The 27126-nt window shown below is 39.8% G+C and overlaps 1 protein-coding gene across 1 annotated transcript in view; it reads left to right on the top strand.

Moving 5' to 3' along the window:
- Positions 1 to 27039, top strand: part of LOC102295187 (solute carrier family 22 member 23) — a 38442-nt gene extending 11403 nt beyond the window's left edge. The window contains exons 4-10 of the mRNA XM_005912690.3: positions 14394 to 14562; positions 16227 to 16354; positions 18092 to 18194; positions 19683 to 19918; positions 20829 to 20861; positions 21722 to 21845; positions 22551 to 27039. Coding sequence (XP_005912752.1) covers positions 14394 to 14562; positions 16227 to 16354; positions 18092 to 18194; positions 19683 to 19918; positions 20829 to 20861; positions 21722 to 21845; positions 22551 to 23943 — 2186 coding nt within the window. The 3' untranslated portion in view covers positions 23944 to 27039. The remainder of the gene's footprint in view (positions 1 to 14393; positions 14563 to 16226; positions 16355 to 18091; positions 18195 to 19682; positions 19919 to 20828; positions 20862 to 21721; positions 21846 to 22550) is intronic.
- Positions 27040 to 27126: the final 87 nt, after the last annotated feature.

The raw sequence follows: 27126 nt of genomic DNA, 5'->3' as shown, positions 1-27126 counted from the left end.
TTGCAGGTTTCTGAGCAGTGCACAGTCTTTGGGTACATTTCCAGGAAAGACTGTGGTTGTGTTAACACTTATCTGAATACCCCATACCAGCGAACTGCCCAAACCTCTGCTTTCATTGAAGTGGTCACACTTATTAATGATGAGTTAATCAAGTGGGCTTGATTAGCAGCATCTGGCTGCTTGCTGCGTACCCTCTTAATTCCTATGGAAGCAGTAAGGGTGTACTTGATTTTTCACATGACTGTGTAGTCCTTCTGGAGTACTTTCTTTTTCATGTGACTGTAGCTAAGTAATGTTAATGGAAATAGGTTTAAGCTAACAGCTTTCTGAAAGAGCTCATAATTTTATAAGAATGTTGCCTTGAAAAGAGTCTGCTGATTAAAAGCGCTTTTTGGCTGGACTGGAATTAAACTTCTGTAAATCATGTCAAGGGCACGACCCAGTGCCATCACCATACTTAATTAAATGTGCTGCAAAGATAATTTGTTTACAGTGTATACCTGGATTTGAACTTTTACTAGGTGCCAAATTACTTAACTGCTCATGCAAATGCTTACTGCATATGAAAACCAGTGTATTCATAGTACTTGTTTTTGTTTTTTAATAATGATAAACTAAAAACATTAATGTAAAAAAGCAGTAGACCACTCAACAGTTATTCACAGTGTCCAATGCAAGAACTGCTTTTTAACAAATCAAAATTTTCCCTTTCACTCCTCTGTTCATTCCTAAATAACATATTGGTTACTCGTTGGTCTTGGTGGTTTAGTTAAACTGGTTTGTTTTCGGTTTGGCTGCTTGCAGAGGAAGTAAGAGCCAGTTTGTTTACACATCATGATCAGAGTTCCTTGTTGATACTGTGCGAATCAGGTGTATTAAGTCTATATACGTCATACAAATACGTGTTTGCTTCGGTGTCTCTGTCTATCTGTTCCCTCTTTATTTTGTAAAGTGTGACACTGTCACTGTTTTTACTAACAAGCTTACATGCTTGTCCCCCCCCCCCCCACCCCAAAAAAAAATAAATAAAAATAAATAAAAAATTATTCCCTGAAAAGGCTTCGGTTAATCCAAATTGCAAGAGTGCCGACAGGGACCCGAAAGAGAGAGCACATTTCTCCTGTTTTGGCTTCCCTTCATTGGCTTCCTGTTAAATCCAGAATTGAATTCAAAATCCTGCTCCTCACATACAAGGTCTTAAATAATCAGGCCCCATCTTATCTTAATGACCTTGTAGTACCATATCACCCTATTAGAGCACTTCGCTCTCGCACTGCAGGCTTACTTGTTGTTCCTAGAGTATTTAAAAGTAGAATGAGTGTCAGAGCCTTCAGTTTTCAGGCCCCTCTTCTGTGGAACCAGTTTCCAGTTTGGATTCGGGAGACAGACACTATCTCTACTTTTAAGATTAGGCTTAAAACTTTCCTTTTTGCTAAAGCATATAGTTAGGGCTGGACCAGGTGACCCTGAATCTCCCTTAGTTATACTGCAATTGACATAGGCTGCCGGGGGATTCCCATGATGCATTGAGTTTTTCCTTTCCAGTCACCTTTCTCACTTACTATGTGTTAATAGACCTCCTGCATTGAATCATATCTGTTATAAATCTTTCTCTCTTCCACATTATGTCTTTATCCTGTTTTCCTTCTCTCATCCCAATTGGTCGCAGCAGATTTGCCGGTGGTTTCTTCCTGTTAAAATGAAGTTTTTCCTTCCCACTGTCTCCAAAGTGCTTGCCCATAGGGGGTCATATGATTGTTGGGTTTTTCTCTGTATCTATTATTGTACGATCTACTGTACAATATAAAGCACCTTGAGGCAACTTTTGTTGTGATTTGGCGCTATATAAATAAAATTGAATTGAATTGAAGGTATTCCACTTTAATACTCGCCTGTAGTCGAGGATAGTGATCAGCTGAAAGAAGAGTAATTATGTTGCACTAACCTATTAACATCTATTAAACTGAATGCCTATGCGGGCATAAATTCTCATTACTTACAAACTACCAACCTGCTTAGCTCTAAATTGAACTCTTTCATTTTCATTTACGTGAACCACCATTTTTTTCCTCCTTTAATCTTTGTTACTTCTAATCAATAATCTAATAAGGACAAAAGTGGTTGTCTTCACTACACTTTCCCATCACTGCAGGAAGAGTCTGTAGACACTGTAATATTTCTGGAGATGAATCATCTCTCTTAATGTGACCTTCTATCTGAACGGTAAAGTAATAGTTTGTGAATATGTTGTGCTGTGCTGCGTCCTAGTAATTGGCGATGCAGTTGATGAACGTTCTCGGCTCAGCGGTGGATCCTTAAGAGCCTCTTTTGCTACAGTAATTGACCAGTGCAGAGGCAAGGGAAAAAGGACAAATGAGAGAGAGGGAGCAAGGACGAGATGATGAAGGACGGGGCCCTCAGCATCCTTGTCATTCTAATTTAATCCACGCTGCGTACCTTGAAAAGCTTTACAGCACACACAGAATGGTGGGACTGTTTTTGTCTGCTCCCAGTACAAAGGGGTGAGATGGAAAGAGGCAAAGGGGTAGACTTGAACCCATCAAATTTAAATTAACCTGACATTTAGTCATCATTTTCAACAAGTTTGTGGTTTAATCATTCTCAGTAGAGTGGTTGGAGAGTTTTGGAGTCATCATATTTATTTTTTTATGTTCCCCCCCCCCCCCCCTCTCGCTCTCTTTTCTTTTTTACATTCTTTTTTTTGTTATATTTGTCATCATTAAACAGACTGCAAAACGGAGAGTCAAACAAAACAAGAAGAGTAATTATTGAATAGTTGAGCTAGTCAATTGTAAATAAAATGGGATCATCTCAAAAGCTTCATTGCAACATTCCAGAACCATTTTAATGAATCATCTCTAGTCAGAGACCAAGATAACATTTGTTCCCCTGGTTCCAGTGAACACACAAGTGCATAAAAATTAGTTATACACTTCCTCGTTGAAGTAGCTATTCTGATCAAGAGAGGAAATTTTAGTTTTTTGCAGAGGCGCTATAAGACGTAGCGCACATTCTACATAACCTACAGCATAAAATATGCACACAGATTACTGTTAGATGTTTTCCACTTTAATCGCATTCAATACTTTTTCATATTTGATCTAATATAACTTAACTTTGGCTTAACTTTATTGCAATCTAAATGGTAGTAAAGTGAATAGTTGTCATAAACATGCTGTAATTTGATGTGTTCCTTCTCCTTTCTGGGAGGTCTAGTGTTTGCCAATAATATATCAAACATTATATTTAGAGTCTTTATAGCTTGATAGAAAACTAACCCTAGAGGTAGTTGGGTTCATCATAAATCCCCAGGGCCAGGACTGGAGGTGGATAACGCAATCGTTGATGTTGATCCATTTGCATTAACTGTAAACAGAGAATCTTCTCAGTTAACTTGCTTCAGTCTGTCATTAGAATAAAGATTACTAGTTCCTCATTTACATATAAAAATGAGGCAGTTAAACCCAAACAGCAGTCTTACAGTATTATATAATAATCCTTCCATGATGGTGCAGGGTTTCCCATTTCATTCCATACTTATTAAAAACACATTCCTTAGCAAAAAAACAACAAATCAGTTTCAGTAGGATTTGTATCTTTCTAACATCGTTATGATTATCCTTTTATACTACAGATCTTTGTAGTCCTGCTGCACTGTAAGATGTAATACACTCAGGTTGCGCAGGGATTAGCTGGACAGCTGTATGTTTGATCTTTGTGCAGGTTTTGTGTTGCCATACTGCCGCCCTTATTTCTAATAATGTTCGGCCCCTGTCACGTGATATTTTCCCTGCAGCCACTCTGTATTGACAAAACTGCTCTACAGCTGCTCGAAGAGTAGGAACATGGTCATGCAGTAACATGTTGTTAGAGAGAATGGATCATTTTATTTTGTGGAAAACATGCATTGCCTTCGCAAGTGTGTCACATATTTAAAAGTTTAGGAAACATTGTAGTCTTGACACTCAGTCATATCACATGCAGCATTGTAAACCACATGACCTTCATTTGTGACTTGCTTTGTTTTATCCTGCTTTCAACAGGAAGCCAGAGTCAAATCCCAAGTTCAGCTGTGTTTGCACTGGAGACATTACACTAATCCCCCATTTCTCATCCATCCATGTGCTAGTTTCATTATATGCACCATGGAGAGTGGGAAACATCATGTGCAATAATTTTGATCTAGAAAATCTTATGATGATTGCAATCTTCCTGTTTAATTTGACTGAAAGTTTTAATCATCTTTATTTAGCTAGTATATGCTAATGGAGTTAATAGAATACAGCTCCTTCCCACCCACCCACCCGTGTATATTATTTCCTTGTGCCTTTGAGGCATCATTCAGGAAATCCATTAGTCTTTGACTTTTGTAAGACTGTGGAGCGACTGATACATATCTTCTCTGTTGTGCTAGGGTTCCCAGTCAAACTCCGTCCCACTGCATGGTCCAACATAGCAGATGCAGAGTGACAGCTATATGACTCTTACAAAAGAGACACAATAAATTTAAAAGGAGCATTTTCTGGTTGTGTGGAATAAGGCAGGTTGTGGGAAAGGTTGATTAGGCTAAAATAAAATAAACCGATCAAGAAGATTGAGAGATTTGTGGAAGTTGCACAGCTGCTAGAGTAGCATTTTTCACATCTGAAGAATGCTTGACTAAGAGATAGTGTGATGCAATTACAGCAACACCACAAGTGAAGTGTTTTGTATATTAACATTAGCCTCTTTCATATATCAACCAAGTTGATGCATCTCTCTACTTCACTGATTCGAAGTATAACGAGCACAAAAGAAAGGCCAATGGCTATAGAAAGTCATCTGATGCAGCGCTGCTATTTATACCCCACTGCTCCATCAGTGTAAGCTAGTCTTTTTAGCATCACGCCACAGGCCTCATTGTGCTTATAGCTTTGTGGTGCTGCGCACTAATGCATTTTTACAGTAAACATCAAACCCCTCCCTTACCCCTGCCACACAGTTTCCAACCCCCGCCCCCCCACTTACAAACAGGCTTCAGCTAGCTGAGTCATGGTAGCAGACTGCACAGGCTGCTGGGGAATTTTGTGATCAGGTTGAGAGCACAGTGATTCTGATCTAGGGCAGTAGTCCACAGCCCTTATGACTGTGTGAAACATTTATGAGTTAAAGTAGTTTCTCTCTGTTACAAAACACTGCCAGATTAAATGTTTTTGTATGTATAACTGTGCACACTAGCTCAATGTTTTTCATCTTACTGTTATGAAAGAAGGACTAGTTTGCATCAAGCTTACCTTATGAAGAAGAATGCTTGCTCACTTTCTGAATTATTTGCATGCCTAATCATGTCATGGGTGTGTGTATAAGAGCCTAGATGCCTTAATAGAGAGAGAAATGAAAAGCGACGGAGAAAAAAAATGACAGACGTTTATCTGTTTTCCACGTAGAGCCCATCTGAATGTTATAGTCTTCATGACTCGTGTGGTTTGGGGGATAATGGAGAACTCAGTTGTTAGCTGGTGCAGCTAACTAGTTTTTAGCGCATTGTTTGTTAGCTTGATTTGCTAGTCCACCTTTTTGTATATTTACAGATTTGCAAACTAAAAACCAGCACAAAGTGTCTCTAAGGGTTTGAGCCACCATATGCTGCCAGAATAAGTCTACAAATGCATTACAGCATTGAGTCTCTATCAGAAGAGTGGAAAACCATTGCTCCAGAAAAAGATATCCCCTCATTTTGATGGCGAGTACTGTCAAACACATCAATCCTGAAATCACTGTTCACTCATGTTCACTTCAGCTGGGATCTGGCACCTCCAAAGTCTAGTGTATGAAAATGGTTGCTACCATTTAAAAAATAAATTACTGGTTACAGCCTCACCAGATGATTATGTCAAAAAAAGAAAAAAACAACACACACGCTTTGCTTGGTTACGTAGTATATTTTATGTTAAAGTGGGACTTTGACAGAAAAAATTATTATTAAGTCCTGCACTGAAAGGGGTTTTTTTTTCTTCCATATTTGCTCTTAGATAAAATGCACACTGCACACTGTGTTGTCCCAAAAAGACTTGGCTTTTGTTTAGCTATAAATTTCAGCAGCAGTGGTTACTTTGGGGAAAAGGGGCATTATTTTTATTTGCATCAGTGTGGAAATATTGCTGCTGACATGCCGAGAGACTCGCTGTGTGGATATTGTTTTTACTGTCACACCTTTGGTATATGCACTGGGCTTATATGTGTAGCTGGTAAGTACACAGGTGCAACTGGAAATTATCTAGATGGACAGAAAGGGGAAGTACAAACTGCATGATAATGAACTGTATCATAGCACTCTTCAGCACATTTTTTTTTAAAAGTCATACGGTGTGGAAAAAATTCAGAAATAGGGTGTCAGAGGAATTTTCTTTTTTAAATGCCCAGAGCAAAAAAAATTGGTTGATATTTTTACAACATGCCATTGTGAGATTTGATGTTGCACAGTATCCCTTTAGTTCTCTGCTGGGATTTTTTTCCTTCTTTCAACAGAGTGGCAATGCTCTTCTGGTCAGGCTGGATGATCGGTCTTTTACACTTCCTGCTGCAGTGCTCTGCTGCCTTTTGTCAGTTTAGCCAGGCCAGGCTAACCCTTTTCTCATCTCTCTCCTCTGTTAGCTGATATAAGGTGCTTCCTGTCAGTGGCACCCTCCACTTACAGCAAACATTTATCTCTTTCACTCATAAAGATACTCAAGGCACAAAAAAACCCAAAAACAAACAGGTCTCTGCAAATTCATTTATCCTCAGTGATTTCCTTTGTGTCTGGGGCGAATTCCTGCTTTGACAGACGGCGTTCTTTGTTGGTCTGCTTATTCTCCTTACTGTTCATGTAATTATTGCTCAGTGTGGGCAAGATCTGGACTATAAAAAACAGAATTTTTTCGTTAAGCACCAAGTAGCTATGTTCCCTAAAATCACAGCTAGGTCTGCCTCACACCACTGCTAATATAGTTTACCAACATTTGGCAGACCATGCTAATTCAACTGTCTTTTCATTCTGTATGCTTAGAATGAATTAAAGAAACTGAACGGTGAAATACCCTAAAGAGGCAGTCCTGGTATTGAGTGGAAATTCTTTCACTCAAAAAACAAACAAAAAACAATTGTTGCTGATGAAACACTGACCACAGTCTTCCTCATGATCCACTTTAGCTGTCTCCTGATAAATGAGTGGAGGGTTAAACTCTGAGCAGGGTTAAAGTTCCCTTTTGTGCTAAGATTACATTTTTGGTGGCTCAGCAAATGCACTTTGCTAAAACGTTAGGCTGCATTTATTTTTAAGTTTTAAAGCAGTAGTACTGACCTAAGGGTCATGTTCTAATTGGCCCGGAGTGGAAATAATTTTAAACCTTTGTTGCATGACATAACCTCAAACTATCTCAAACCACAAATTCCTGAGTGAAGTCCAGTAACTGGTAAAAATCTTTACTGGCAACCTTTGCACTTTCTTTTGATGAGTGGAAGAAAAAAAAAAATCAATGCAGTTTCAGTTCTTCTTTGGTTAGGCTGAAGTTGTGTTTAGTTAAGCAAATCTAGGACTGTGACAAATGTAAGTTCAGTCACTCACAAACAGTGTCTTCTGAACAGCCAGGAGGTTGTTTTGTGTTGATCTTTCTTTAATGGAGTGGTTTTGGAATATGCTGTGCGCCAACACAGCACACTAACACAAGAATATACTCTCCAGGTGGGGATTTACTGTCCTGATTACTGAGAATTTGAGGACATGAATCAAAGGAAAGGGCTTGTGGATAGCTGGAATTGTTTGACATTCTGCTCGGCTCCTGAGACTAATCAATAAGCATGACCTTATTCTTAGTCAATAGCCCCTATTTGGAGCTTGAAAAAAGGGAGAGAGGAGACATCAACATTTTTGTATGTATAAAAATACACAGCAGGCAGAAAAAATAAAGTATCAAGGTTATTTACCAGAATGACTTATCAGTTTGCTCTTGTTCATTTATACCCAGAATTACGGTAGTACAATTAGTACAATTGTCTAACTGCACTAATTCTAAAGAAAGGTCACAGGAGAGAGAGAGAAGATAGTTTTACTTTGCCCTTTAATTGACCTGAGGCCTTTAACCTTGTCAGGATAAATGTTTTCATGCTCTGTTAGAGAACTGGCTTTCTGCCATGTCTTCTTAGGTGATTATGTTGTACTAAAATATGAAGGATATCTTAAGAGCGACATTCCTTTTTTCTCACAGACTTTCATGGCTAACTGCATGGCAAACAGCTTGTACATCTATGCCAGTAATATTTTATTTCTTCTAGATGTCCTCCACAAAGGATAGAGTTTACCCCTATTGGGGGAAAAACACCTTATTTGATCTATAGTAATGCCAGCCACTTCACCCTAATCAAGGAAATGCTGTTTGCTGACAATGCTTCACTGGTCTGTCACTCAGAAGAAATGCTTCAGACGTTCATCAGAAACTTTAAACATGCCTGATTTGAGTTTAGCCTCACTAGGCATTTCCATCTGTGACCATCCATCCTTTGAACTTTAATGGTGTATTGATCATGCAGTGAATGGCATACCTGCATAGGCCTGAACCCCCTCAGTGAGATCATTAACAAGACTGGCTACGGATACCGACTACGGAACGGAGCAGTTGTCAGCCACCTCCTGTACATGGATGACATCAACTGTATGCCAAGAGTGAACGAGACATCGATTCACTGATCCACACTACCAGGCTATACAGCAATGACATTGGAATGTCGTTCGGACTGGAGAAGTGTAGTCGGATGGTAACAAAGAGAGGGAAGGTAGTCAGAACTGAGGGGATTGAACTACCAGAAGGCAACATTGCAGACATAGAGGACAGTTACAAGTACCTGGGGATCCCGCAGGCGAATGGGAACCATGAAGAGGCCGCTAGAAAAGCTGCAACCACCAAGTACCTGCAGAGGGTCAGGCAAGTCCTGAGGAGTCAGCTGAATGGTAAGAACAAGATCCGGGCCATCAACACGTACGCCCTGCCCGTGATCAGGTACCCTGCTGGGGTAATAGGCTGGCCAAAGGAGGAGATAGAAGCCACTGACATAAAGACAAGAAAGCTCCTTACCATGCATGGAGGGTTTCACCCCAAGTCCAGCACCCTGAGGCTGTACGCTAAGCGGAAGGAAGGGGGCCGGGGACTGGTGAGTGTCAGCACCACAGTCCAGGATGAGACAACGAACATCCAAGAATACATTGGGAAGATGGCCCCAACTGACCGAGTGCTCAGTGAATACCTCAGGCAGCAGAAACCCAAGAAAGAGGAGGGAGACGAGGAACCATCATGGAAGGACAGGCCCCTGCACGGTATGTACCACCGGCAGATAGAGGAGGTGGCTGATATCCAGAAATCCTACCAGTGGCTGGACAAAGCTGGACTGAAAGACAGCACAGAGGCACTAATCATGGCAGCACAAGAACAAGCTCTGAGTACAAGATCCATAGAGGCTGGGGTCTATCACACCAGGCAAGACCCCAGGTGCAGGCTGTGTAAAGATGCCCCAGAGACAATCCAGCACATAACAGCAGGGTGCAAGATGCTAGCAGGCAAGGCATACATGGAACGCCATAACCAAGTGGCCGGCATAGTGTACAGGAACATCTGTGCCGAGTATAACCTGGAAGTCCGAGGTCAAAATGGGAGATGCCCCCAAGGGTGGTGGAGAATGACCGAGCTAAGATCCTGTGGGACTTCCAGATACAGACGGACAAAATGGTGGTGGCTAACCAACCGGACATAGTGGTGGTAGACAAACAGAAGAAGACGGCCGTAGTGATCGATGTAGCGGTTCCGAATGACAGCAATATCAGGAAGAAGGAACACGAGAAGCTGGAGAAATACCAAGGGCTCAGAGAAGAGCTCGAGAGGATGTGGAGGGTGAAGGTAACGGTGGTCCCCGTGGTAATCGGAGCACTAGGTGCGGTGACTCCCAAGCTAGGCGAGTGGCTCCAGCAGATCCGGGAATAACATCGGAGATCTCTGTCCAGAAGAGCGCAGTCCTGGGAACAGCTAAGATACTGCGCAGGACCCTCAAGCTCCCAGGCCTCTGGTAGAGGACCCGAGCTTGAAGGATAAACCGCCCGCAGGGGCGTGCTGGGTGTTGGAAAAATAAATAATAAATAAATATATAAATATATGGGGTGCAACGATACACAAAATTCACGGTTCGGTTCGATACTTTGGTGTCACGGTTCGATATTTTTTCGATACAAAAAAAATGTTCATGCCTTTTTAATTTGTCATTTATTAAAATTATAAATATATATTTTAACTCAAAAGTACAGTTTTTAAATTTAATGTTGCTGAAACAACAAAGTAATAAAAAAATAAATCTATCTGATGAGAAATCACTCATCTTTGGAAAAGAGAGTTTATTACAGAGAAATGGCTCTTTCCAAAATAAAAGCTATACTATACGCTTCTTCTGGGCTATATTCTCAGCAGCATATTAAACATATCAGGTCCCCATAAGGAGAATCATGTGCTAACGGCTGTCTAAATGACTGGGTAAAGTTTGTAGCGGTGCTTGTTGTTTTTGTCTGCTTCCACTTGTCTTTGCACTAGGATGATGTCGGCGTAAATGTGCAGTCATATTCGTTGTGTTCCCACTAGTGCTGTCAGCGTTAAACTCGTTGAAATGACGTTAACGCCACAACACGGCAAATCTCCGTTAACGAGCTACCGCGGATCACCCCGTGCGTGGGACTGGACGGCCAACATGTTAACGAGCTAACTGCGCTAACGCACTAGTACCCACCAATGTAATTGAGCATTGCGTGGCACATCCAACATATTGTTTTACTTTTGTCCATTACGCGCTTACCTTCAGGGTCATATGTCACATGAAAACCAAAATAGTTCCAAACGCCAGATCTGAATGAGGGTGGGGAAGGTTCAATTTGCCATGTTGCAAGGAGAGCTTAACTTCTGTCTCGCTAGCTTGCCCTGCACTCAGTGAATCTGCGTTCGACTACTCCGCCTAGGCTGCACTGTGCTTTTTAATTTAGATTTTTTTTTTTTAACTTTGGCAACACCATAAATGCTGTCAAAGGCAAAGTATCAAATGTTTATTGTAGGTTTCTTACCTTACTTTTTAATGTGGTCACTCAGACTATCTGTAACCTTTTTTTGCCTTACCATGTAATCAGACAATGCACTCTGTAAACCACTTTAAGCATACCACAATCTCCAGAGAGTGTGCTCCAACTATTATCACTACACACACTGAAGGAATTTCATTTGGAAATACTGTTTAACTAAAATGTTAAGAGATTCTTCAGGATATTGGTTAGAATCTGCAAGCTACAAACGTTACGGTCCAGGATTGATTGGAACTGCTGGAGGCACTGACACAGCCTCGAAGTCTGTTCATTTTAACTCATTTCTGTGTGGGATGTTATTTGTGTTTAGTAAGGAATTAGTAGCAAAGGGATATGCACTCCCTGCCTATTTCCTTTTCACTTGATGCGGAAGCTGTGGCGACAACTATTTTTGGTGCCTTCTTTTAAAACAATTAGCAAAGAAATATGCAGATTTCAGCTGTGTGACAGATGTACAGCTGAGTTGATCCCATTCCTGATTTCACTGTGATTATTTCCTTTCACTGCTGTATGTGACTATAGCTTGCTTTACAAGTATATGACTTTTTTTTTTTGTCCCTTTTTAACCCACCAGGAGCGCTGTAATTGATTCATTGTTTCTTTAGTCGGGGGAAATGATATTTAATGAGCAGACGCGAGATGTGTTTTAATTGCTGAGTGAATCCGAGAACTCCTTGGTGATTCAAAATCAAAATATATTGATGCTGAAGCGTAGGTATTCAGAGCAAAGTGTGGGAAACGTGATGAGAAGAAGGGCGTAATTGATCAATGGCAGCCTTGTGCCTTGTGATGCCTGCAAGAGGGCTAAAAGACAAATGCCGGATCTGCTTCACCCCATTAATAACTTTGATGAGCTGATGATTAAACACATAGGCTACACAGTCAATCTTCTTAAAGGGTTTTACTTTTATTTATGCAATTAGCTAGCAGCTTTATGCAAGGCAGTTGTGAAATAACAGCTGAGGGTGCAAGACTGCCAAATCTATTGTTTTTCAGCAGTGGCACACACACACATATCAGTGTAGTATTGTACTGTAATGTGGCACAGGAAACATGCACGCGTGCCGCTAAAAGGATAAAGCCATATGTGGCCTGGACCACTCTGAGGTGTTCTGAGTGGTCACATCTTAATGTATCCTCAATGTATCTTGGTTACGTTCTCGCTCATTCTGCAGTCTGAGTTGTGACCAGATCTCAGAAGACGCATTTAAATCCCTGTTACAAAGAGGGACTCATGAGCTACTGGTGAGCTGCTGCACTTTGTGCTTGAGTGTGATTCACATTCTCACATTGCCAAAGTCAGCAAACCAGCCAAATCTTCTTTGGGGATTATCATTGTCATTAATTGGATTTTTAGCCTAATCATTGATGATGTAATTTCTATTTTTACTAATGGGAGTGGTACAAATACATTTAAATGGTTTTTTTTTTCCTATTATCTTTTATGTGTCACTTTTCCGCCACCCTCGGGAGGCCTTTGGTTTCCAAGTTTAGTCAATTTCTTATATGTAACATTAGATTTGTAATTGGTAGATTTATGTCAGTAGGACAGACTCTGCCACAGAGCATTATGGGAATGCTGATCTAGCAGGTTGTGGAGGATTAGGGTCAACATGAGTAAGAAGCTCAGGCCTCTTTTCCACAGCTTCTGCTTCTTATTCTGCATTTAGTTTAATTAAATATCCTTATTGTCATAATTGATATCTTAATGAAGTTTGTGCCGCTTTGCCTAACGCTTTTCCACACCTCACCACGGGATGTACTTTTCTGGTCAGAGTGCATGAGTCTCAGTGCCTCATGCCTTGCGTACATAAATACAAAACCAAAGAATTCAAATCCCATGCGGTCCTTAACCAGTGAGCCGGTGCTATTCTCCCACAGGCACACAGTGAAGGAGTCTTGAGGTTAGTTGGTTCAAACTCAGCAGGTCTTGCACCCATCGCCCTGCTCTCCACTCATTGGCTTTGTCATACCAGCTGCGATAGTGTCTGTGAACAGAGAGCATTATTCATGTCCTCAGAGGGGGGCAAGTCCTAATTGAAATTCCAGTCTTTTCCACTGGAATGAAGTGAAGCAGCCGACATCCACTGTATTATCCTGGGCCTGTCACCTTGAAAGGCCCACTGGAGACGGTTAAAATTCCTGGGTAGAAGAAAAGTGATGTATAACAAAAGGGACCAATGAAGCAAGACAAAAGATTCTGGTTGTATGAGAGAAGCGGCATTACAGCAGCATTGGCTTTCTATGGTGTGGTGTGAACTTCTCCTCTGTACTGCAGTAACTAAAGGGCTGAACTGTCTGTGGTTGCTGGCTGCCAGTGGGGTGTGCATGCTAATGACCGAGTGAATGAATCAGTGCCATTCTGATCGAGGGGAAAGAAGCACAAGGAACCCCTTTCTAGTTTGTTCAGCAGCCTACTGTCTTCATCTCTGTACTGTCTCAGAATAAAAAAAAAAACTGTACACAGTAAGCACTGGAGTTATATAATTTTCTGACTGATGACTTAAGCGTTTCATTAATTAAATCTCAAAAACTAAGATTAGCACAATAACGTAGCTTCCATCCTCCTGTTTTGAGAAACTAGGAATATTCCAGACTTATTAAAAAGATAACAATTTTCTCGGATGTGTGAGTGTTTTTGGTGTCAACTTAGTTTTACTCTGTGTAAAAAGCCACGCTGCAACAGCAGTAATTTCTGGATTTTAGGATGTGTTGCATTGAAACAATAAACCTCATTTGCTGATGACAGTGCCAGGATCCCTGTTCTGACCTGCCTGCCTCGCCTAGTCAGAGTTGTTGCTCTGTTTTTTTTCCCGTTTACTCATCAACTTTGCTCTAGATTGCACATTTCATTCCCCCAAAAGTCAATGAGCGCATTATGTTGTTCTCAGTTTTCCCTAAAGTGATTGAAAATATTTTTCTTCATTGCAAAAAGGTAAATATCATCATTATAATGTTACATTTGCCAGGCAATTCAACTGCATATGAATGGGTACAAACATCTCAGAACAACTCATTTATGGGAACCCTTTTATTTGAAGCAACTTCATTTTATTTTGTGCTCCAAAATTTCCAAAGATTATAGCTAGTTTGAACATACAAAAACTAGTGTCAGTCCCATGTGTCATCTTCCCAAGAAATTTTGAAATTCTGGTATTTCCACTCGTTTTATATCATTTTTCTAAATATGTCTCGACTAGAAAAAAACCCACATTGTACTTTTTTCCCTTTTCGTCGTTCTCTTTGCCAGGGATCGAGCTGTGCCTGCCAGGATGGCGATTTTCCATGACCATGGTGGCCAGCTTTGTGGTTTTGGGTGGTCGGCTCTTGATGCCTGGAGTGGCGTACCTCTGTCGCAACTGGCAGGTACTTCAAGCTGTCATCATCTGTCCCCTGCTGCTTATGCTGTCCTACATTTGGTAAGGAAAAGACCTTAGCGTTCGCTGCACTTTGGTACCGGGTTATCTTATCTTGATTTTGATATTCTGTTAAACTTAAAATATTTTTTTCAGTTACACAACAGTTTAAAAAAGACACATAGATGCATCCACGGCGATCAGGTGTGACTTGATTTATTGATTTTCCTTTCAGTAAATTAAGCACTGTTTAACAAAAGATACACTTGCAGAGGTTTTTCTTCTTATTATTATTTTTACAAGCTTAAAAATAGTACTAAAGTCCAAGCTGAGGTATCTTTTACACTTAAACCTCTGCTTTGACTTTTTCCAAAGCATAAGCAATAAATACACCATTTATTCTACCTCACTGAACACAGTTCTGTAATACTGCTGATGTCTACAAAGATGGCAGGAATATAGATTTTGCCAGAGTTTCAAAGGCCTTGGTATCTTTGATGTCCCTGCAAAACAAAGGGGGGTTCTGTTCAGTAACAGTCAGAAGTAATCCAAAGCAAACATCTTGTCAAACATCAGTCTTTGTCATGCAATACACTTTCATTAGCATAAGAAACAGTGTGGAGAAGGGATGGAAATACACCTCGGGCACATGTCAGGTTAGTCATTGTGATTTGGTAAATAAGAAAATGTTGATATGTCCTCAGTTCCATTGTTCCGATCATAAAAAAAAAAAAAATACAGCATTCATTATCACTCAGTATTTTGATGGCTCAGCTGTTGAATGGGATTTGCAACAGTTGTATGCTGTGACGCAATCATGGCTTTGTTTGCTAAAGACTACACAATTCAAGGACATGAAGCAGGTTGTGAAACTTGTGGAACTTCTGTTGGTATCACAAGTTTGGACATTGCACGGTGAACTCAGCCCGAGAGGTTCTCCGTAAACTTTTATTATCAATCCAGCAATCTAACAATCTGTCATGTGATACTGTGTCATCAAAGTGTGATGGCTCTGTCACACAGCACACATTTTTTTAGCACACAAAAGTTGGCAAGAGCCTTTAAGGTAATTTCCAAAGCTGTGTTAACTTTCCTGATTAACTGTGGCTGACTCTGCAAACATCTGGAATACAGCTGATTAGGTTGAAAATTTAAACGCTGCAGGTGATCTAATGAGGTTCGGTGAGGGTGGGGGGAGGGATAGTTGCAAACCACACATGTGGAAAATGATGAAACCTGCACATCTACTTTGTAGACAGAGGTTCATCCAAATGCAGCACCAGTCGTTATGTTATTGACTGTCTTCATATACACACGTACTCTTTCTGCAAGCTGATACCTAACCTCTTTGAGAAGTTTATGCAACATTATGGAAAATGATAGATACAAATAATAGAGCGGCACAGGGGGTGACATTGGCTGTGAGACAGTACCACTGTAAATTGTGTTGTGTGTGTCACACCGCAGCCGACCCATCGGCTGTTTGGGATCTGGTGTATAGCTTTAGCTTAACATTGCACTTTTCTTCTCTGCCTCATATCCAAACTGTGTTGAAATGGTGCAATGACAGACAAAAACAAGATTTAGCACTGCGAGCCCTGACAAAGTTAGATTACATACAACCTGATAAAAGGACAACTCTTTTTTTTTTTTTCTTTTTTTTTCTTTTTCCCCCTGACTCATTTTTCATGTCATATTAACAAGGACATCCCCCATCTTTTTGACAGGATCTTCCCTGAGTCACTGCGTTGGCTGCTCGCCACTCAGCAGTACAGTCGCTCCAAGTGGATCATGGGACACATAGTAGAGAAAAATCAAGTGAACGTGGAGCTTGACCCAGAGAACATCCTCACAGGTAATGAATCCTTCAACAGTAATTTAAAGATATCAGACTCAATGTCTGCATTTTATATTTTGATATGTTTTGCGTGACATACTGCTTCCCTGCAAAGGTGTCTGCTAGGCCTTTATTTTGAATGGCGTGGTCTGCATTGTTATTCCCAGCTTCGCTTATCCAAATGAGACAGATTGACAAGGTTATATACATTTCCCATCTTGCTAACACAGAAATAATCCACTACAAAGGTAGCATTGGGTGTTGAACATTGGATTATGGCACTCTCAAATGTTCATTAATATCATTATAGCTTGGATGGGTGGACATGAGCTGACACAATAGTGGGCAGATGGCAGATGGTTGTAGGTCAGGCATTTGACCCCATGTTAACTGTACTCAGACCAGCCAGAACAAAGCAGTTTGGATTGTGTTGTTGTGAAAATCAATAGCAGATTTGTATAAGTGTTTGTTTATTATATATACTTTGTTTCCCTGTTTTTGTCCTGCCATTGCGTAGTTATCACTCCTTTTTGAAAAATGAGGGAAGGGAAGTGCCACTATGAGATAAAAGGCTTTAAGAGGAGCCACAGTGTGAAATTGACTGCATATTTTTAGAAGTCGGAGTCTCTGTGCTGACTCTTAGCATTTAGGGACATAAGTGCATTACCATAGACGTAGGTTTATCTTTTTTTTTTTTATGTACAAACTTCCCCATACGGTAGAGAAGCATGAGCTATTTCTCTACTTTCAATATCTCAGCACTAAATTATGCTATAGAAGCAGACTGAAGCATGTCTTATTCATGTAGAACAATTTACTTGATCCCCTTTGAAAAAGTGGAATGATTTGCACAGCTCTGAGCACAGTTGATCTTACTCAGGGGATCACTGGAAAACCTGAGTGGTTAGCCAGAGATAACCTTCGCATGCCTGAGTCAATGTGAAAAATGAACTAGCATGAGGCAGAGGTGTGTTACTGTGGCAACCTGCAGACTGATACCAAAACATTAAGTGTGTTATATCATGTATCACGAGCAGCTCAGGGGTGTTGCCCGCTGGTAGCTGCTCTCCTGTTAGTGTTACCATACCTGTTTGACAAAGCTGTGGGATGGTACCTGTGTGGAATGAATGAGCTCACCAAAACATAGAGTTTCTGTGGTTTCAAACCCAGATAACTGTCCAACTTTTACTCATTATATTTACAGTACTGTCATTCAAATACAAAACTTTCCAGAACCCTATTCTTTAGAAGGGTTTGAAACATTTGAATTTTGCCTACACTTTAAGGTAATTCTACTTAGTTTATTATTCAGGTTTGTGTACTACTGTACTGCACTGCAACAACAGATGGATGTTGACTTTTCAATCGAAATGCCAGGAAAAAAAAAAAAGAAATATTCTACCACTTTCACTTTCATTTCATTCCTTTTTCAATGTATTTATTAAATAAATAACAGTTTGTTAATTTCTCTAATGTTAGATAGGAAGCACTTGGTGAATGAGGCAACTTGTATAAAGTGCTTTGAGTGCTCAAGAGGAGTAGAATAGTGTTATATAAGAATAGAATAGAATAGAATTGAATAGAAGTATCCTTTATTTAATGTCCCTCAGTGAGGAAATAAGAACCAGCCCGGTTATATATGTGAAACAGTAAATAGGGGGGAAAAAGAAACAAATGTGAGTTCTATAATTTTTATGATATTTTTTTTTTATTTTTGGCAAAGCTTTAATAATATCTGTGTTTTCCTGTTCCCAGAACTACAAAGATCTCTTCAACAGAGGCCCAAGAAAACATGCATTGTGAAAATGGTTGGGACGAGGACCCTTTGGAAGAATATCGTTGTGCTCTGTGTCACCTCGTAAGTGGCTGTCTTAAAATGTGAAAATAATTCTGTGTTAAAGAATGCAAATCATTTAAATCATGTAATTATTTGAAATGGTAGATCAGTGACATAAATCAAGAAGCTGTATCTTTATTTGTGTCTCTAACTTTTTCTGATAATTGTTCACCTTGAATTTGATGCTAGGATCATTTAAAAAGAGAGTTCTTATTTTAATTCATTTTAACACTCTGTAAGCATGAAGCCAAGTGTGTGGTTATGAAAGCATAATGCTTTGCTTCCTTGATATAGGATTTCTGCTGCAGTTTGCAGACTCTTTTCTGTCATATTTTTAGTTTTATAATGTAATGATTCACATTTTTCAGTCGGTCACAGTACTCGACTACAGGCACGCTGGTTTAGCCTCTGGACTCTTGTACTGCAGACTCATGCAGTTGTAATACATGTGTACTGTGTAATGAGCAAGTATTTCGCTAAAAAAACATGTGAATGGGGACAATCATCTCTCCAAAACCCATGTACTGTAATAATATACAGCGCTAACAGTGCCTTTGCAGATGTGTTTGTTTTCCATGCCAAGTGCACTAATGCCCTCTTAAAGCCTTTTAGATAATTGCTTTTGAAGTTTGGCGCAATAGTGATTGATTTAAAAAGGAAAAAAAACACAGACGTGTATACTGGTAACAAGCCAATCACCCTCCTCTTTAACCCAAGACACACAGAAACATCATTTCCTGTTTCTAACACATGTAGTCTAATGTACATAAAGTTCATTTTCAGTCCAACATAGGATCCAATAAAGGGTCTGCTTTTTGCTTTTTCCAGTCTATTCTGCCTTTTTGAGAACAGGGTTATGTGTCAGTGTGCTAACGAGGGTGTGTGTGTGTTTGTGAGTGTGTCAGGATTTGAAAAGATGTATATAATACAGGTACTTGGAGTGCAATGCCACTCAGACCTGCCATTTTGTGGAGTCAAGATGCCACTATTAACCTGCGGGCTGGATAGAGGATTGATCTTTAGCTGTTTCTTCTTTTGTCCTTCCATATTTGTGCTGCTCTCTCTTTTCATCTCCAATGGACTCTTCCTTCGATCTGAGACCTCATCTCTTGCCTGGCAGACCGAGCTCTACCTCTGCTTTGGTGCACAGTGTCCCTGATTCCCTGTTTGCATAAATTTTACATGAGCTTTGTCCTTATGAAACATTAGACAACTCGGAAGGAGGGTGTGAGGGCTTGCTTTTGTTTGTTTTTTTGTGTGTGCATAGGGTGTGTTTCTGTGTGCCAATAAATTCGTGTTTACACATGTGAGGTTTTTGGGTTTGTTTTTTTTTTCAAAATACACTGAGATTAGAGAAAGCATGAAATAAAGCGGCTCTTCACTGCTTTACACAGTTTACTTAGTACCCTTATGAAAGATGTAGTTCAGTGTCTCCTGATGTAGCCGTTGTATTGCTTGAGATGTCGCTTTTTTTGACTTGCTTTTCTCTTTTCTCTGTTTTTTATTCAGGTTAACTGGTTATGGGATCCACCACTGCTTTGCCCGCAGCATGATGGATCCTGAAGCTCAGGGAACCACCATATTCCCTGACTTCTATACACACTATTACACAATGGCAGGCATCGCGGTTGCATCATGCATTGCACTATGTCCAGCGGTCTGCCTGATGGGCCGTCGCGGTGGCCTTCTTCTGTTTATGATCATCACTGCCCTCGCATCTCTGCTGCAGTTGGGTCTACTTAACTGTGAGTATTACATAGGAACTCCTATAACATGAAAAAGCTCTAGCGGTTCTTGAGGAGGCCACTCTCATGCAGTTTATTGAGATTGACTATGGTCTAAAGTCCACAATATAAAACCCCCCAAAAAGAACTCTTAGTCACATAAATCGAAGCAATAGTTTAACATTTTGGGAAATAAAGTTAGATCAAAATCAGCAAAATCTGAGATGTGTTAGTTAAAATGAAGTCTCAACTCAACAGAGTTAGCAAAAAGCAAGGCCAACCAGCCAGCCTGGCTGTGTAAATGAAAAAAGGCCACATGGAGAGCACATTGTTATGCTTGTATCAATAACTACAGTGGTAACTATAAGGTAATTTACTCAATATAAACAAAGCAAAAGTAACAACAGCAACAAAAACAGAACCCATAGAAATGTGTATACTTCACAGATATTTTTTAAAGAACAACTGTGAGTAATAAATGTCATTCTGTCATGCTACCTAATACTGAGCTATTCCTTCTCCCAATTTTAACATTTTTACAAATGTTGTATAAATGACACATGCTTACAAGTGCATACATCTAAAAAAAAAAAAAAAGTCCTACATTTTTGCTATTCATAGACACATTAAACATGATGGTTGTTACGAGATTTGCTACCTTTAGTTGTTTTGTCCCTGTTCAGTCCCTGAACTTGATTACATTGTCAGTGAGTACCAGAAGTGCCTCAGATGATCAAAACAGCCAGCAACAGTTTATTCAGTTACAAACGAGTTACACTTAATGTTTAACCTGAGTCAACACATCAAGGTTATGCTCATGTTCTATTTTCCCTTTGTTACGCTGTGCTGAAAGGCTTAGCTCAACATGTGTTAATTCTCACTATTTGTCACTCTTTTCTAATGATTCCTCATATTTTCAATATTTTTCTAGTGTTGGGGAAATACAGTGAACACCTGAAAATAAGTAAGTCTATCTGTTCATATATACTCATATATTCATAAGTGTTGCATTTTGTAAAAATATATTGGAATTTTTATATATATATATATATATAATTATATATATATATATATATATATAAATTAATATATAATATATCATATATATATATATATCTCAATCTCAATCTCATAACTCAGACTGTTGCATTCACTTGATAAAGGTTTAGGAAAATATGCTTCATGCAGATACCCAGCATTTTGTCAGGCCTATGCAAGCCTTGTGGAGACTCATGATGAAGTTCTAGGCTCTCTTTTTAATTTATTTATTTATCCCCTTATGTTAAAGAGGGCGAGCCTCTTTGTTACAGAACCATGAACTCACCACCAGCCTTCCTTTACTTTTCTCTTCTGTTTATCCATCGCTGTAATCTCTCCACACTAATCCCCCTGTGGTAAGCGAGAGCTGATTTCAGGGTAGTTCTCCTCTACACCTCTTTATGCCATTATGCCATCTTTAGTATGTCTTATTTGTAAAACACCCTATTTAAACCGTCTTTGGGCTAAATTGGCTCATTGTTTGCAGATTCATTTCTCAACAGCTCCTCATTCTATATCTCTTTTTGTTGAACTTACATCAAAACAAAAGCTAAAATAATAGCCTTTGTTGTCATTGCATTGCCTGATCTAACTCCATTGAATTTACCAGAATTGTTGTAACATTATAATTTTTGAAAATAATAATTTTGGCAAATACTTGCAATCATTTTCCCTGAAAAGTAAATTTAACACATTTTTACATATACACCACTGTTGTCCTTTCACTGATTACACAGCGTACTGAGTGAAGAATCTCCATGTTTGTGTCTCCTGATTCTTTTGCAGATACCACAAGTACAATGAATACGCATTTCACCATTGGCTTCTCCGCTATCGGTATGTTCTCCTCCCACGCAGTCAGCGCCCTGAGCATCTTCTTCTGTGCTGAGATCACTCCCACTGTGATCAGGTAAACCCACTGCAAGAGCAAGACCGTACCACCAGAGGAGGGGAGATAATGTGGAAAATGTGTTCTTATTTTGCAGAGGATTAAAACAATATTCAGGCTGACAAGTGTTTCACAATTCAAAATCTTTGTTTTAAAAATCTGTTTCATTGTTCTGGAGAACTTATAATTCATTTTTTAGTGTAGCTGTTGTTTTTGTTTTTAATCGTGACCATCCATTCTGCTCCTCCTCCTGTTTAATATCGGTATGAAATTCCTGAACTGCTAGAAAAGACAGACTCACAACTCCGTATCAAATGTAATCCACAACTTGCACAAATTATCTAGCCTTTTGAGGATGTGTGACACAGCACTTGATGTATAAAAATATAGTTTTTTTTTAAAGCATTGCTCTGCTAACAATGTGTGAAGTGCACCATCTAGTGGCCAACTTTGGCAATGACAGGAAAGCGAATTTGAACATGGAGTAGAGGGTGTAGACGGTGCTGCAGCACTCTCTGCTGCTCCTCGGGAAAAAGGCAGAAAAGAAGAGGAGGGTAAAACAAAACTGCTTTTAAATACCAGATTTAGCTTTCCAGAACAACGTGCAGGTTGTGATTCACTTAAATTGCAGTAATTTCAATATTTGTGAGAGGTTTTAAAGGTTTGTGAGGTCATCCCAATTTTCTATTGATATTACAAGCTAATAAATATTCTGTCTTCCCATAGGGGTGGTGGTTTAGGCTTGGTCCTGGCCAGCGCTGGCTTTGGCATGCTTACTGAACCCATCATGGAACTCCACAATCAGAAGGGCTATTTCCTTCATCACATAATTTTTGCCTGCTGCACTCTCATCTGTATTATCTGCATTCTCCTGTTGCCTGAAACGCGCAATCAGCCACTCCCCGAGACCCTGGCTGATGTCGAGAACTACACCCGTCCACCCCTGCTTCCCCCGAGGAAACCTGGATTGCTGCACACGTCTGACAGCACCAGGGACTACACAAGAGTGCGTGACACACCACTTCATGAAGCGCCCATCATCATCATGGACTCTACTGCCTCTTCAGCTATTGATTTGACTGGAGGTATGCAGTTAATCGAGATGCACTCCTTTGTGGCTGGCCCTAAAGATCCCAACGGTCACTCGGTTTCATCTTCATCTGCGGGCAACATGATGACACTGGGTAAAGACGCCGTCACACAGGGCAGTAAAGAGCACCTGCTGTCTTCCACTCCTTTACACAAAGCCCCGTGTGTCACAGACCCACTTTTAGCTGCTGCAGAAGAACCTCCTGCAATCGTCCTGGAGTCTGTGGAACCACTGTTAGATTCATCCCTACCTGAAATGAATGACAGTGGTGAATCCCCAACAGGAGAAGCAGAAATGACACCTGCTGCTTCATTGGATTCTTCCACTCCCCCCGTCCCTCAAACTGTACCCTCCTCTTTGCTGATCTGCACCACGCCCATCATCGAGCCCCCACCGAGCTCCACTTTAAAATCTCCGAACCCGCTGGATAATGACATCGAAAATATAAGCACAACATCTGACCCGCCTTTGCTCAAGGATACTCACGCCACTTCAGCGGGTTCTCCTTCTCCCCCTTCCATAAGAGACAGTCCTCCTTCTCCTATGGATGGAGGAGATGAGGATTTATCTCCTCCTTCTGTAAGAGATCAACCCACCCTCCTTCTCATAGACTCCCGGCCACCTCAGTTAGATTCTACCTCTCCCTGCGTTGAAGAAAAATACGTTTTACCTCCAAACACACCTCCTCCATGCATTGACTCAGAGGACTCTTCCACTCGCGCTGTCATAAATACAGTCAACAATGCAGCACAGTCTCCTTCCATTCTCCCCGTCACAGACATTGCACGTAGCTCCACTCTAGAATCAACCACTCTGACTGTCACAGACACTGAACCACGATCAGCCGCTCGCCTCGTCTTAGATTCAGTACCATCTTCCATCACAGATTCAGCCTCCACAGACGCAACTCCCTCCTCTCTAATGGACTGGACGGTGTCCTCCCCCATAGACTCGGGTGTTCTCTCGATCAGGGACAGGGACAGTGCCAGCACAGAAAACAGCACTGTCAACGGCATGGCATCATCGTGATCCACTTCTTCAGCCAGGAATTGAAGCTTTAATTGTCTCACCAGGAGGCAGCCACCCACATGAACATTGCATCAATGGGAACAGGAACTGGCCTGCTTAGACTGCAGGCACTTAATGAAGACTGTTCCCCACCTGGAGTTGAGTTAACATGTTTGCAAAGTTTCATTTTTTTTTGGTTTTGTTTTGTTTTGGGTATTTTTGTATTTAGTTTTTTCAGTGCTGCTGCACCCTTTTGTGCATTTAGCCACCTAATGAGACCATGCAAGCGGGAGAATGCCACAGGCTGGTATGTGACAATGTGACAGTAACTTCTGCGCTTCGTTGAATGTCACTGGAAATCACCAGCGTTTTAACTACTCTGACGTAAATGAACGGGGACAAAATCACTGTCATTTTTAAGAGACTTAAAGCAATTCCCATAATTACTGAGACGTGTCATCAGCACTGGGGAAGAAATGCAATGGTACTAATAGCAAACAAACAAACAAAAATCACTGGTACTTGTGCTCAAAGGTAATATCAAGATATTTGTACAAAAAGGTTGCTTTATATGGATGGACAAGTAAATCTGAATGTTACAAAGTGCTTTTTGTTGCTATAGAGGTAAGCAATCAGAATTGGAATAGTTTTTTTTTTCTTAAAAAGAAAATGCCAAAAAACTACCCTGACCAAAATAAAGTGTAGAAATAGTGCCAAAACTTTAGTGATATAGTATTTGCCTGTTTGGGAGAATACTGTTAAGTGCTCTCTCCTGCTATAGGCTATATGTGGATACCTATTCCAAAACTAGGAAGTAAAGAAGAAGAATGAACAATTTATCACCATTTGATGAATTAAAATTGACAGAAAGCATATCTGTGATGCATATGAGCAGTGATACTGGTGGAAAAAGAATGACCCACATTTTGTCGGTCAGAAGAAACTTTTATTTTTCCAATCATTCAAGCCAATGAAATTTATGGTATGCAAATGTTTTTTGATTTTTTTTTTGTAAATGTATTAATGTAAGTATATTGATAATTACTTGTTACGCTTGATTGTTTTGTTTTTTTTAAATTCAAAGTATTGTTTTGAATAATCTCTCATGGCGTGCCCTTATTGTACAGAGCTATACTTCATTCTTACAGTATTTGTGGCACCTCGGTGTGGTGGCACTTTATCTTTCGAAGTGGGGACTAAGCATGAAAATTTATTGTGAATGTGTCGGCAACAAACAAAAAAGCTTAAAAAAAAGAAGAAGAAGATAAAAAAAAAAAATCATTTCCTAAAAAAAAAATATTTTTGAACCTAAACTCGAAAATGTTTGACGCGATTGCCAAATGTCGCAGCACCACTAACCTTGTGTTTTCCGAATCGTGGTCCGACATTAAGAGCTTACTAACGTCGGGGTGTTCATACTTTCACATGCACAACTAAGTTTACCTTAAAAGAAGGAAAAAAAAATGCAATACTTCTTACATTTGTCAAAACGACATTTTAAAAATACAGGTCACAACCGTTCAGTCAGATTAACCGACTGATATTCTTAAATTGATAGACTTTTGCTTGAGGAGGCACTTTTCCTTCCAAAGCCCATGTCCGTCTGCGGACAGCATTATACTTGACTTAAATGTGTGTGAAACTTGACAGTTGTTGTAGTACTTTGTGCTTTGGAGGTTGTAATATTTGTCTAAGGAAGGATGTGTGATTACAGATAATCCACTGTTTACAACAATCCTCGTAATAATGATCATTATTATTAATAATAATAATAATTACACTGTACTGTAAAACTTTAGAGCCAACTGAGTGATGTGTTGTCATTTCAAATGTGCTAAAATGATCACAGTGTATCATAATTACTTATATCCAGGGAGTATTTGGAGTTCTATTAAGGTGTCATTCAGGAGTCAAACGCAACAGCCGACTTGACGGAAGATTTTCCGTAAACCTTACAGCTACTTCAGTCACTAGAATTAAGTTTTGCTTTTATCAAACTCAACTTTGCACTGACTAAAGCCTGCATATCCTTTGATATTTATTTGAATGATTGCGAAAGCCTACCTGTGGTTGTTTTACTCAAATGCAGCTTAAATCACACCACGATGGCTCCACTTTTTGATTGATCTAGGGTGGCTGTGAACGACGACCATCTAGTCATTAATATTGTTTAAATATTTCTTGAGATCATTTAAACCTGTGTATGCTGTGCTGCTACACGTGAAAGCACAATGACCTGCAATCGTGTGATGTCAGATTTTGTTGGGGTTGACAACACCCTTTTCAACGTTGTAGACTGCACGCAATAGATCAGCATGCAGTCTACAATGTTGAAAAGGGTGTTGACACTAGATTTAATAAGGAAATCTTGGCATCTGCAGTTGAGAGTGGGTGGACTGCAGTGGTCAGTAGCTTCATTTTACTCGGAATCCTCCTCGGTGAATGTTGATCTCTCTCTATTTCAGTGTGTATTGCAAAAATTGAAGTGTGTATCAACTAAATCCCACGCGACATCTGTAACGTTAATGACACAGCACGATGCAACCAGTGTCTTCTGAGATATGTTGCTTCCTCACTTTTCTCCCATGCAGATGGGAGTAACTACACTTTTCGTTAATAATCCTTTTATTTGACTCTATTTGAAGCAAAATGAAAGTTTAGTGAAAGTAATCCAAAGCAATGTTAGCACCAGCGATAGAATAGGATTTTTTAATTGTTGGAAAAGCAAGCAAAAAAGAGGAGGAAGAAGAAGAAGATTATGTCTTTTGTAAATACGGTAAATGTGTGGAAACATCGAGCTTAAATAAGATGAAGGATCCTGGATCTTAGCAAGGACTTGTTTTGAACCCGGCAGATGAAAGTCTCACATAGGACGGCCCCAGTATACACATTTCAGGTGTTGCTTCTTTTAACCATGCGACTTAAGATCTCTTTAAAGGGGAGATTTAAATGAATGTAAAATAAATAAATAAAATGATAACAAAAAAAACAAAAACATGGATTGTACCATTTATAAATTCCAGTTGTTTGGTTTCATATTGTTTTCAGTTTAACAGTCATCATGCACTTGTATATAAGCCATACCTGTTGTTAAAATAAACCACTATTTATTGATCAGCTGTTGATATTGATGTGTTTTTATGACATTTATGACTTCTCTGTGTCTTTTAAAAAAATCATTTTAAAGTTAAAGTCTATTCAAGT

This window comes from Haplochromis burtoni, unplaced genomic scaffold (assembly GCF_018398535.1).
Source record: "Haplochromis burtoni strain Fernald_Lab_line unplaced genomic scaffold, NCSU_Asbu1 Contig_3, whole genome shotgun sequence".
NCBI lineage: Eukaryota > Metazoa > Chordata > Actinopteri > Cichliformes > Cichlidae > Haplochromis > Haplochromis burtoni.
Note: the sequence above shows the minus strand (reverse complement) of the source record. Positions and strands in the feature narration are given on the sequence as shown.